Consider the following 13925-nt stretch of genomic DNA (forward strand, 5'->3'; position numbering starts at 1 on the left):
ACTTGGAGAATTGTTTTTTCTTTTTTTAGTTCTTCCAATTAAAGGGGCAATTTTAACAAGGCCAATTCACCTAACCTGCACATCTTTTGGGTTGTGGGGGTGATACCCACGCAGACATGGGGAGAATGTGCAAACTTCATACGGACAGTGACTTGGGGCTGGGATTGAACCTGGGTCCTCGGCGCTATGAGGTAGCAATGCTAACTACTACACCACGGTGTGACCCCGCAAACTTGGAGAATTGAATCGGGAGAAGGGAAGTTTCGCAATGAGAAACTAACTGAAGAGGTAAAAACAGTGATATTGCCAGCAGAATTAGCAATTCAGTCAGAGAAAGAAACTGAGATTATATGCTCGAAGGGGCGGGATTCTCCCCTACCTGGCGGACCGGGCGGTACCGGCATCGAGGAGTGGTGTGAACCACTCCGGCGTCGGGCCGTCCGGTGTGGAATCCTCCACACCTTCAGGGGCTAGGCCAGCGGCGGCGGGGTTGGCGCCGCGCCAGCCAGCGCGGAAGGGCTTGGTGCCGCACCAACTGGCGCCGAAGGGCCTCCGCCGGCCGGCGTGATTTGGCGCATGAGTGGGAGTGCCAGCGTGTGCTGGCATCATCCCAGCGCATGCGCAGGGCGGTTCTTTTCCGCGCCGGCCATGGCGGAGGTTCACAGCGGCCGGCGCAGAGGGAACGAGTGTCCCCACGGCACAAGCCCGTCCACGGATTGGTGGGCCCCAATCGCGGGCCAGGCCACCGTGGGTGTACCCCCCATGGCCAGATCCCCCTGCACCCGCAGAGCCAGGTCCCGCCAGTACATACCTGGTTTGATTTACGTCGGCGGGACTGGCCGAAAACGGGCAGCCGCTCGGCCCACCATGGGCTGGAGAATCACCGGGGGGGCCGTCCCCACCAAAACCCTGGCGCCGGCGAATTTGGCAGCCGGCGTCGGGATGGGATTCACGCCGCCCCCCTGGCGATTCTCCGACCCGGCGGCGGTTCGGAGAATCCCGCCCAAGGTTGTTGAAATGGTCAATATGATAAAATAGTCGATGAAAAGATACTGAATTGAAATGCTAGAAAAATAAGAAACTTCATCACACAACCTAAGTCCAAGAAACAGAGTGACATGACCATTCCTGCACAAGTGACAGAGCAAGATTGTGAAAGAACTGTCAAGACGTAAGACTTTGTTGTATCGTGATGGTATGTGCATGCATGCATTATAATGGAAGGTGCTCGGCAGAGCAAGGGTCAACGTGAGACTGGAGAGTGGCACCGACCAGTGATGTATGTGGGCAATAGTCAGAGAACATTTGAGGACAGAACTCTGTAAGCAGCAAGCCTGTATGAAGGAGTTCCATACAATACCATATTTGGAACTGTACACAGTTGAAGCATACCAATAAAAGTGTTAATGTTTAAAAACATACGGCTCAAGAGCTCATCAATGAACCATCTTCACTGCAACAATTAAAAAACCATGGGCGGGATTCTCCGTTACACTGACAGTACACCCACGAGTGTGGGTTTCCTGGCAGCGTGGGATGGCCACAATGGGAAATCCCATTGGCAGGTGGCGGGAATGAAAAATCCCGCTGACGGCGAGGGCGCGCCATCATGGAACACGCGACTAGTGAACAGGATAATCCCGCCTCATATTAAGTACATAATATGATATGATGTCATAATATGAAACTTCAGTAGTGGATGAAGTTAGATCCCCAGAATTATTGTCTCTGTGACCGGACTCCTGTCGTACTAAGTGGACGTTTTTGGACGGATCGTTCGTAAACATGTGGGTCACTTGAGGTTGTGGAGAGATGCTCCAGCAGTCAGTGTTGTCATCAAGAAATGTTTTTGAACCGAAGCATCAAAGTACCCGATTGACCTGTTATAGACGTAACTGATATCGCCGTGGAAGCAAATAGTAATGAACTGCCTGCATCAGAAGAGGTTATTTCCAGATCCTGTTAATGTCGATCCTGTAGAAGCATCTCAGACTACAGAATTACACCGCTCTACAAGAAACAGAGGGACAGGATTTTCCCATCGGGCAGCTAAGTGTTGAATCCGGGATAAAAACGGGAGTGTTTTACTCAAGCGCGGCGCCCGTTCCAGGACCCCATTCTGCGGCCCACAGGGGGCTAGCACGGCGCTGGAGCGGCCCACGCCGCTCCAACTGCCGATCCCGGCATGAACTCGGCGCATGCGCAGTGGCCTTCTTCCCCGTGACGGCCCCGACGCCAAATGGCGCAGGGTTACAGGAGCCGGCGCGGAGGAAAGGAGGACCCCAGTCAGAGAGGCCGGCCCGCCGATCGGTAGGCCCCGATCGCGGGCCAGGCTGCTACAGAGGCAGACCCCCCCACAGGCCGCCGGCTCAGAGGATGTTAGAACGGCGCAGGCGGGACTCTGATTTTTTTTGATGGCCGCTCAGCCCATCCGGGCCGGAGAATCGGCATGCCGGCCCGTGCCGGAGAGACGGCGCACACCCCAACTGGCGCCGCGCCGATGCCGATTTTCCGCTCTGTGGAGAATTGCGTCCCAGCGTCAGGGCGGCGTGATGCGTTTCGTGCGGCAATTCTCTGACCCGGGGGGTGTCGGAGAATCCCGCCCAGAAAAACTCCTCAAAGACTCAATTTATAACTGTCCAAATCATGTGTATCATGTTTGGTTAAAATTTAGGATGAGTAACTTAGTTATTGAAGATTCTATTGAGAAGTTAACGGGGTAAGCATGTGGTGATTGTTCCTTTCGGGCAACACAGCAGAGTAAGGTCACCTGGGTTGGGGGACCAATTGGGATGGAGAGTGGGTAATCTCCCCAGAGGGTGGAGTCCCCTCATAGGCAGGAGACATGCAGGGAGCTAGTATTTTCTTTATAATAAATCCTTCTAATTAGCACTTCTGAAAGGTGCATCAATACAAAAGGGTATGGAGAAATTTTATGTGAATCAGACCAGAAATGCATGCATATAGATATCAGGAAAGGATTGACAGGCTGAGTCTCTTTTCTCTTGTAAGAAGAAGACTGAGGACGGACCTAATAGAGGTCTTTGAATTTCTGAAAGGTTTTGATGGAGTGGATACAGAGAGAATGTTTCCTCTCGTGGCTGAGTATAACTAGGGGCCATCAATATGGAAGTCATTGAGAAATCCAATAGGGAATTCAGAAGAAACTTCTTTAGTCAAAGAGTGGCAAGAATGTAGAACTCATTACCACAGGGAGTCTTTGAACCGAACAGTACAGTCACATTTAGGGGGAAGCTCGATAAGCATATGAGGGAGAGGGTAATGGAAGGTTGCAAACATAGATTGAAGGAAAGATGGGAGAGGTCTCGAGTACTTGCGTGGACTGGGTGGGCTGGCTGGCTGGCCTGTTTCTCTTCTGTATTCACCATATTAACCTATGTAATTTTCAGATACCTCAGGGTAGCAAGGTACATGTTGGAGAATTGATTGGCGCCAAGAAGTGTTGATGGTGGATAATGAAAGTAACTTACAAAAGAACCCAAAGGCCATTGGTAAAAAAACAAAAATGATTATGAAATGACAACAATATTGGGCGAAATTTAATGGAAAAGTTCCTAAGTGTGGTAGCAAACGAGAACTGCCGCGAGCCTCCCGATACTCAGCCGAGCGAGGCCATCACCGGTATCAAATGTTAATTGGACCACTTAATGAGGCCCCATAGGCTTGACACCACAATTGATGGTCCCACTCGCTGATTTGCCAGGAATGCTCCCGCCAGCTACCCGCTAATAAGGGGGAGCAGCACTTGGACCGATCCTGCAGAACAAACCTCACTCAGCTCGCAGCCATCCCACCGAGGAGACCAGCCCCACCATTCAGGGATGCCGGCCAGGCCATTGGATGCGGTTGAGACCAGACGGGTTGCCCTGTTCCCCCGAAGGGCTCGGAGGGTCAGCCACAGGGCAGCCAGTGCTGCCTGGGAAGAAGTGGCAACGACCAGGTAGCGTCACCAGGACGACCGGCAGCCTGGGCCTTAAGAAGATCCCCTGGGCTGAATGGGTAGGTTGGCACTGGCTCCCTGGCACCGACACTGCCTGCAACCCCCCAAAGCCATGTGCCTGGCACTACCCCACCCATCACCGTACAGTGCCCCGGCCCACCCATGTCCAGCAGTGCCGTCCATGCCGGCCCTCCCCCCAAATACCCCTCTGCCATATTCCCCAACCCCACAAACTCCCCATCCCCCACCCATACTCTCCATACTCCCATCCCCCATACTCCCTCTCCCCCCATAATCCAGAGCATGGCCCAGTAGCTGGAGGAGGTGTCCCAGTTACAGATTCGCATTGCCAGGGCACTCTAGAACATGCCCCAGTCACTGAGGAGCATCACCAAGGGAGTTGACACAGTGCTGCAGTCAATGGGGAGCTGCCAGGGCTGGCAGAGCCAGATGATGCAGTGGCAGCCGGTGCTCAATCCAGCTAACTCTCTGTCACGAGGTGAACCCCACGGTTCTATGGGCACTGACCGGGTGGGATGTTCGGAGCATGGTGGCAAGGCGCGGCTTTTGCCAGCGACAAGTGAGCCAGGGCTCTCTGCCCAAGGGCCTCCAGAGGACGCCCACCAGGGGCATGGGATACGGTAGGCAGCAGGCTGCCTCCACCTCTGTGCCTCCTGGGCACGGAAGGCTAAACAGGTCGAGGATCACTGAGAGAGCAATGGAGGGAAGGGTGGGTAGGGGGTTAAGGGGGGAGGATGGGGTGCAGGGGAAAAGGGGTGGTGGAGGTGGGCTGACACCATCGGGGACTAGGGGACACATGTACAGCATTAAAGAACGTCGCACCCGAGAAATATGATGCCTCTGGCACTTTCTCCTGCAATGCATGCCAACCATCAATCCCTTGATCCAGTCCCCCGAGCATGGAGGACCTGGGATTCCGCTCCCCACTACCCAGGCACACCATGTGCAGGTGATGGGTGTGAGTGACAGGCAGGAGTCAGGCTATGGCCTAGATTGAGGAGCATCAGTGCTCAGCTCTTAGCAGGTTATCATCACCACCCTGTCTTCGACAGTGACCTGCTGACAATCCCGGGCATCTTGTTGAGCTTGGATTGGATTGGATTGGATTTGTTTATTGTCACGTGTACCGAGGTACAGTGAAAAGTATTTTTCTGTGAGCAGCTCAACAGATTATTAAGTACATGAGGAGAAAAGGGAATAAAAGAAAATACATAATGTGAAAGTTTATATAGTTCGCTGCCCGGGCAAACAGGGCACCCGTGACCTCATGGATGCACTTGTGGGCTGTAGCTTGTGAGATGCCAGACAAGTCCCCGCTCAAACCCTGGAATGCTCCTGTCATGTAGAAGTTCAGGGCTGTGGTGAGGTTGATGGCCACCGGGAGCAGGTATCCTCCTCCTGCACGTGGTGCCAAGTCTGCCAGGACATAGCACAGGTGCCGCACCGTCTCCTTGTTGAGGCAGAGCCTCCTGTGGCATATGCACCTTGGGCTATCGACGACCTCCGCCCTCTGGGTTCCTCTCTGGCCTGATGGGAGGACGAGTCCCCAGCGTGTGGGGCGGCGCCCTGCACATGGGCCACAGCATCAAGTCTCTGTCGACACTGCTGCAGCTGCTTTCTCTGGTGTCTGGTTGCCTGGCCTGACAGCCACATCGCAAGGGCAGCCTCTGCGGGGTCCAAGATATCTTCCATCTTGTGTAATATCTATAAGGAATTGGAGAAGGAATGAGACTGACAACCAGTGGCATCTTCCATCCTGGACCCTCCTTTCCCCCATTGCTCCCTGCCCCAACATCCCCTGCCTCCGGCACTCCCAGGCCATGCACCCCCCGGCCGCAGCCGGGGTCCACTGGTCACAGGACCTCACACTCTGTACCCCAGACACCTGTACCTGTACCGGGTGCTGGTCCCCTCACTGGTCGAGGAGATACCCCGGTGCTGGGGCCCAGCCCCTTAGGATGCTGCCCATTGCGTCTGTGGTGTTGCTTCCTGCAGTGCTCAGGCACAGTGTCCAGGAACCACAATCTGATTGGGATGCTATGCATTAACTCCCACACGCTACGTAGCACACTTACCACAGGAATCTACTTGGGACCTGTTATGATTGCCAATTCCATAATAGCAAAAGGCCTCCATGGTCAGTGGCAGTTATGGGTGTTCGGAGGGGCAGAGAGGGACTGGGGTTGCCCCCATAACGGGTACATACAATCCAGGGGGTGGTATGGCACTGAGACACCCACCCTAACACAGGCCCCCCTCCCTTGAGCACCGAGGCAGCAATTGCAGTGTCCCCAGGCTGATTGCCTGGAAGCGAAGATGGCTACTCAGGTCCCCACAGCAGCCATTCGGCCAGCTTCACGTTTTTAAATGTGTGCACTAATCAGCGCCCATGTGACCACTTGCTGGGGAGGCGGTTAGATCACGGGAGGCTGTTGGATAGGGGGTTGTTCCAATAATCGTACGGAGATTGGCCGTAAGTGGCGATTATTGTTTCTTGCCATGCCACGGGAACGGGCGGTTAGATCGCAAACCGATCGGCACCCGGCGCGATTCTCGATTTTGGGCTCTCACGCGATCTAGCGGCCGCGTCACACTCTCGCTCATCACAATGCGGCCATTAAATCGCGGCCGTTACCTTTATATTAATGTGCTTTCCATGATCTCTAGGATATTTATTACCATCTATTAACTCTGTATCCACACTTTAATTTATTCCAGATGTCATGTGTACCAGGATTGCAGGATGGAAATGCCCCTGATGAATATTAAAATAAAGCACCTGCTTCTTTAATGCGGGTGCTGCTACCACTATAGTCTGGCTGACAGGAATATTTGTTAGATTGCAAACCTGGCTGGGGTGATACTTTGTAATTTATAAAAATCAGTAAAAAGTACTTACAGCACAGAAATAGGCCATCCAACCCACAGGTCCTGTGCCCAATTACCATCCAAACAGAAATTGGGTCAGAAATTGTTACCTAAAAGGCCGCTGGTGGAATTTAAATTCAGTTAATAAATCTGGAATTGACTGCTGGTCTCACTAACGGTGACCATGACAACTATCATCAATTGTTGTTAAAAACCCATCCGCTTCACTCACATACATTAGGGAAGGAAATCTGCCATCCCCACACTGTCTGGTTTAAATTTATATAAATGATACCACAAATGCCTGGGTAGATGTCTATCCCACACGGGACTTATGGAGTGGGAATGATTATCTTCGCCATGGGACTTGCGGAGTATGAGCTCTTCTGCTGAGGGGCGGGGGTACTCCATTTAGCATTGTATAAAAGATCAGCCAGTAAGGCACCTCCCAGAGATAGAGGGAGACCCGATAGGGATCTGAGATCTGCTGGGAAGTGCATGCAGCGTATTTGTAAACAAATCAAAGTTCTTTATTTTACTCAGTGTGGACTGCCCGTGTCCTTATTAAAGTATACACATCAGGAAAGAACTGACAAAAGGCAGCATGGTGGAGCAGTGGTTCGCACTGCTGTCTCATGGCCTTGTGGTCTCAGGTTCGATCCCGGCTCTGGGTCACTGTCCGTGTGGAGTTTGCACATTCTCCCCGTGTTTGTGTGGGTTTCGCCCCACAACCCAAAGATGTGCAGGCTAGGTGGACTGGCCATGTTAAATTGCCCCTTAATTGGAAAAAATGAATTGGGCACTCTAAATTTTAAAAAAGAACTGACAGGCTGAGTCTCTTTTCTTTCAAAAAAAGATGCAGGGCGGACGTAATAGAGGTTTTTAAATCGACAAAACGTTTTGATAGGAGTGGTTACAGCGAGAATGGACACCAGATCCACAGCAATATGGTTGACTCTTAACTGTCCTCTGAAATGGCCGAGCAAGCTACCCAGTTCAACGGCAATTAGGGATGGGCAATATTGTCTTGCCAGCGATGCTCACATCCCACAAAAGAATAAAGCAGAAAGATGTTGTATATTTCAAATCGTTCAATACAAAATTAGTCAGGTATGATGAGACATCCTCAAGTTTGACACTGACTGCAGCAAAACTGAAACCAGTCCTTGTGAAATTTATAATATTACCACCTGGAAACTTCATAAATATACATTAGATATAATGTTTAGGTATAATATAATTTGAATATGTCTTAGACCATATACTGTTAGCAAGGCTGATTGTCTCCACTCCAACATAACATTAAAACTTAGTTACTATTTGGTACTGATGAGCATAGTATTTGCTGAGCTCAGTTATTCCTAGCCTGACAGGAGCATGAAGCTGGTATATAAAGTTAGTCTACAATCCTACGTTACTTTTCACAGGTTTGTCAGATTTCCATTGTATGCCAGCAGTCTTTGCATCATCAATATTCCATTTTAATATTAATTCACTCATAGCTGAAAACACAAATTGTACAAAGCAATTATTTTTCTTTTTTTAGTAATATAAATAAAAAATACCATAATTCAGCATTTTAGCATGCAAGGCATGAAATGGTTAGTGCACAAATATCGTTAATGATGAAATTACAATTGCAGGAGTTCTCGGAGTTGCTTAAAAAGATTGTGCGGCAATTCTTGAATCCTGTTTAAAGACAGGTCCCTGCAAAAATAGACAGAAAAGGCGTATCAGTTCCAATAAGATGTAACAAGACATGTCAGTAAGAAATCTATGGCATTTATATATAATATCAGTTGCTTTCCAGTAGACACAGGTGCAACCTTCACTTGTCAGAAATTTAAATGAGACTATCATTACACCAATTGTCAGCATATTTCTTCGGTAAGGTTCAAATCCAAGGGCTAAAAGTTGGCTTCTCTTGTTTACGGGCACTGGGTGATTTTCATCCTGCCTGTGCTGGTTCTGATGGAGGTGGGCAGTATGTAGATTTGCTGCTACCATTTTTAAAATCATGATCATAATGTACGGCCAAGTGTCTCCCGTGCTGCTGGTTACCTCTGCATTCAGGAGAGGGCTGAACATCGAAGAGCACATGGTGCAGCCATCTTTCTGTTCTTAAAGGCAGCCTGTTCCTCTTAAAGGAAAGTTACAATGTATAATATAGTGTAATTCAAAACATGGAAAATGGAATACCAGGTCAGAGAAAGGGTTCCATGGTTATGGATACAGCACAGGAGACATTAGTGGTAGAGGTGAGACACGGGCTCCTGGAGAGACCTTAAGGAACCAACTCGGAAGAAAGAGGTTTCAGGAGGCGAAGGAGGCCAATGTTTGACTTCTGGCCTCGAGGACCTGGCAGTAGTGCAGCAAGGAGTCTAATGACTTTTGTGAATGGTAAAGGTCAGTGAATGTTTCTTTACAGGACATCTCTTGTCCACCCCATCACCAACTCTCATGCTGCTCAATGCCCCACATACCCATCACTCACCCAAAAGCATTCCGTGGCACTAAGAACTCAGTCAGATCATCCAGATAATAAGACCATAAGGCCAGAAGATGTAGGAGCAGGAGTAGGCCATTTGGCCCATTAAGTCTGCTCCACGATTCAATAAAATCATGACTGATCTGATATGATAACACTCAACTCCACTTTCTCGCCTTATCCCCATAACCCTTGATTCCTTTACTGATTTAAAATCAGTCTATCTCAGCCTTCAGCATACTTAATTACTCAGCTTCTCTAGCTCTCTGTGGTAAAGAATTCCACAGATTCACTACCCTCTAAGAGAAGAAATTCCTCCTCATCTCAGTCTTCAATGGGCGACCCCTTACTTTGAGATTATGCCCTCTGGTCTTAGACTCTCCCACAAGAGGAAACAACCTCTCAAGTTCCCTGTGAATCCTATATATCTCAATAAGGTTGCCTCTCTTTATTCAAACTCCAATGAGTACAGGCCCAACCTACTCAACCTTTCCTCATAAGAAAATCCCTCCATAACCAGGATCAACCAAATTAAGCTTCTCTGGACTGCCTCCAATGCCAGTATATTAGAAACCCCCTCTATTTTCATACTCCATTCTCTTTGAAATAAAGGCCAACATTCCATTTGCCTTCCCTATTACCTGCTAGCTTTCTGTGATTTATGTACATGGACCCCCAAATCCCTCTGTGCTGCTGCTTTCTGCTGTCTTTCTCCATTTAAATAATATTCGGCTCCTTTATTTGTCCTACCCAAAATGCATAACTTCACATTTTCCTACATTAAATTCCATCTGCCACGTTTTTGCTCACTTAACCTGTCGCTATCCCTCTTTGTGTCATCCTCACCATTTGCCTTCCCATCTATTTTTGTGCCACCCGCAAACTTGGCAATGATGCATTCACTACCCTCATCCAAGTCACTACTATATATTGTAAATAATTGTGGTCCCAGCACTGATCCCTGTGGCACTCCACTAGTTATAGGTTGCCATCCTGAAAATGCCTTTCTCATTCCAACTCTCTGGGCTAGATTCTCCCGTCCTACCCACCACAAGAACACCACCAGAATCAGCGACAATGGAAGAATCCATTGACCTTGGGCGGGATTCTCCATCATCAGGCGATCGCGGCCAGTGGATCCCACCCTCTGTCTTCTATCAGTTAGCCAATCCTCTAACAGACTTAAAATAAAAAGCAATTGCCCAGAGTGAGTACAAATCAACAGCTTGGTCCAAAAGAAAAAAAGCATTAAAAAACACGATTCAGACCAGCACAAGGGAAAAAAAGAGAATCAAAATGGTGACCATTTCATGGTCTGAAATTGCCGAACCCAATGTTGAGTCCGGGAAGTTGTGAAGCATCTAATCGGAAGATGAGTTGCTGTTCCTCAAGTCTTCAGCTACATCTTTCGAGAGGATCCCTTGTCTCCAAGGAGCCACCCGCTAGCACTGCTTGGGGAGGGGTGTGAATATCTGTGAGAGGCTGGACTGGCGCAGGATTAAGGCATCTGGGCAGATTCTTGGATATCTTGCACAGGCAGGCGTGCAAACCTTCCCGTGATCACGTACTAACTGGACATTGATGGATGGATCCTGCTGGTTGAGCACTGCAAGGCTGAAATCTCTGACTGTGGGAAGTAGAAAATCTGAGGGCCCACTCATTCTGACTGGACTCATCAATAGCAAAGTGGACGCAAGTGGCAGCCCTCATCTATTAAAAAAATAAAAACTTGCATTTATATAACACCTTTCACAACCACAGGATATGACAAAGTGATTTACAGCCAATCCAGTGTAGGGCGCGATTTTATGGTCGCAATCTGAGGATTCCATTTAGGACAGAGATGAGAAGACATTTCTTCACCCAAAGAGTGGCGAGCCTGTGAATTCATTACCACAGAAAGTAGTTGAGGCGAAGACATAGAATACATTCAAGAGGTGGCTAGATATGACACTTGAGGTGAATGGGATCAAGGGTTATGAAGAGAAAGCAGGATTAGGCTATTGAGTTAGATGATCAGCCATGATCGTGACGAATGGCGGAGCAGGCTCGAAAGGACTCCTCCTGTTCCTATCTTCTAAGTTTCTACCCGGCTTACAATGGCCAGAAGACCTAACGCGATCTCGCGTGACATTGCAATGTAAATCCCGCAGATTTGAGCAGATTTGCTCAAAGGTAAGGTGGTGGGGCCGGAGAGGTTTCCGGTGGAATATGATAAAAAATTCAAGGATAAGCTGGCACCCCTGATGGTGGGGATGTTCGAAGAGGCGATAGGGAAGGGGGTGTTGCCACAAACTTTGGGGCAGGCATCGATTTCCCTGTTGCTAAAAAAAGATAAGGATCCGACGGAGTGTGGGTGGTATAGGCCCATATTGCTTCTGAATGTGGACGCAAAAGTATTGGCGAAGGTACTGGTGGATAGGCTGGAGGAGAGCCTCCCGAAGGTGATAGGTGAAGATCAGACGGGGTTCGTGAGAGGGAGGCAGCTTTTTCAAACGTTAGAAGGGTATTGAACGTTGTTATGGTACCGGCAGAGGAGAAGGAAACAGAGGTGGTTGGAGCACTGGATGCTGAGAAGGCGTTTGACCAGGTCGAATGGGGGTACTTGATGGCAGTTCTGGAGTGGTTTGGGATTGGACCAAGATTTGTGAACTGGGTAAAGCTACTATATAAGGAGCCGAGGGCGAGTGTCCGCACAAACAACATCAGCTCGAGATACTTTTCACTCCACCGTGGGACTAGGCAGGGATGTCCCCCCTGCTGTTTGTACTCGCGATTGAGCCGTTGGCCATCGCATTAAGAAGTTTGGGGGTGTGGAAAGAAATAGTGCGGGGGGGGGGATAGAGCATAGGGTGTCCTTATATGCCGATGATTTGCTGTTATATGTATCGGAACCGAGTGTGTCGATAGGGGGAATATTGGAGCTGCTTCGAGTGTTTGGTCTTTCTCGGGGTACAAACTAAATCTAGATGTCTCGGCCGGGGGTGGGGGCCAGGGGTGGGGGGACTGCCATTCCATAGGGCAGGGACTCAGTTTAGGTACGTGGGGTGCAGGTTGCCTAGGTGTGGGGGGGGGGGGGGGGGGGCTCTGCAGGTACAACATTTTTAGTTTGGTGGGGAGATTGAAGGCTGATCTGGCAAGGTGGGATGGTCTCCCTCTGTCACTGGCGGGTCGGGTACAGGCAGTTAAAATGAACGTGTTACTGCGATTTCTGTTTATTTTTCAATTCCTGCCAATTTTCCGGCCAAAGACCTTTTTTCAGAGAGATTGAGGGAAGGATTACTTTGTTCATATGGGGAGGGAAGGTGGCCATAGTTAGAAAGGTGCTGCTACAGAGGGGAAGGCAGGCAGGGGGTTTGGGTTTCCGAACCTGATGTATTACTACTGGGTGGCGAATGTGGAGAAGGTGCGGAGCTGGGTCAGAGGGGTTGATTCTCAGTGGGTCAGAATGGAGGTGTGTTTGTGCAGGGGGCCGGGATTGAAAGCACTAGCCACAGCGCCTCTCCCGATAGCCCCGGGGAAGTACTCAATTCACACGAGACGATTAGTAGAAGTGAACAGTGGTTTTAATAAGCTAGATCTGTGCCTACCTGCGACTGCTCTGTACTGAGTGCTGTCTACAGGCTGCAGATTCACATACCACCCCCGAGGGGGCTGAGCCACAGGCAGAGCCACAAGGGCATCAACACAATACAATACAATACAGTGGTGAATTGCAGTAGCAATACATTCACCACATTCACCCCCTATTAAAAAATTGAAGTCCAGCGGGGGTGAACTGGGCTCACAGATCGCGTCTGTCCGGCACCTTGATCGTTCTCTGTGATCGCCTCAGCTCTGGCTTCGCTGCGAGCACGGATGTTGAACTCGTCGCTGCGGACACGGGTGTTGGGCTCGTTGACTCCGGGAGTGTGTCATCTGGAGCTTCATCACGGTGGGTCGGCGATGGGGGTAGTGGGGTTGTAGGCCGTGTAGGGGCGGGGGCGATGTTCGGTGTGGGGGCGCAGGTGATGGTCGCTGGGGAACCAGCGGGTGCCAGATCCCGGAGGGAGACTGTATCTTGTCGGCCATGGCGGTGCGCCATGTAGGCATACTGGGGGTTGGCATGTAGGAGCTGGACCCTCTCGACCAGGGGGTCGGACTTATGGCTCCTCACGTGCTTCCGGAGGAGGACAGGCCCTGGTGTTGTCAGCCAAGATGGAAGCGAGACCCCGGAGGTGGATTTCCTGGGGAAGACAAATAGATGGTCGTGAGGGGTCTCATTCCTGGCTGTGCAGAGGAGCGACCAAATGGAGTGGAGCGCGTCGGGGAGGACCTCCTGCCAGCGGGAAACCGGGAGACTTCTAGACCGTAGGGCCAGAAGGACGGCCTTCCATACCGTCGCATTCTCCCTTTCCACCTGTCCGTTTCCCCGGGGGTTGTAGCTGGTAGTCCTGCTCGAGGCAGCATGGTAGCATAGTGGATAGCACAATTGCTTCACAGCTCCAGGGTCCCAGGTTCGATTCCGGCTTGGGTCACTGTCTGTGCGGAGTCTGCACGTCCTCCCCGTGTGTGCGTGGGTTTCCTCCGGGTGCTCCGGTTTCCTCC

General features: G+C 50.3%; 1 protein-coding gene across 1 annotated transcript in view; it reads right to left on the bottom strand.

Moving 5' to 3' along the window:
- Nucleotides 1-13925, bottom strand: part of rxfp1 (relaxin family peptide receptor 1) — a 231763-nt gene that overhangs the window by 56029 nt on the left and 161809 nt on the right. Inside the window, exon 12 of the mRNA XM_072495784.1 lies at nt 8486-8557. Coding sequence (XP_072351885.1) covers nt 8486-8557 — 72 coding nt within the window. The remainder of the gene's footprint in view (nt 1-8485; nt 8558-13925) is intronic.

The sequence above is a fragment of the Scyliorhinus torazame genome, chromosome 3 (genome assembly GCF_047496885.1).
Source record: "Scyliorhinus torazame isolate Kashiwa2021f chromosome 3, sScyTor2.1, whole genome shotgun sequence".
In the NCBI taxonomy this organism is placed as follows: Eukaryota; Metazoa; Chordata; class Chondrichthyes; order Carcharhiniformes; family Scyliorhinidae; genus Scyliorhinus; species Scyliorhinus torazame.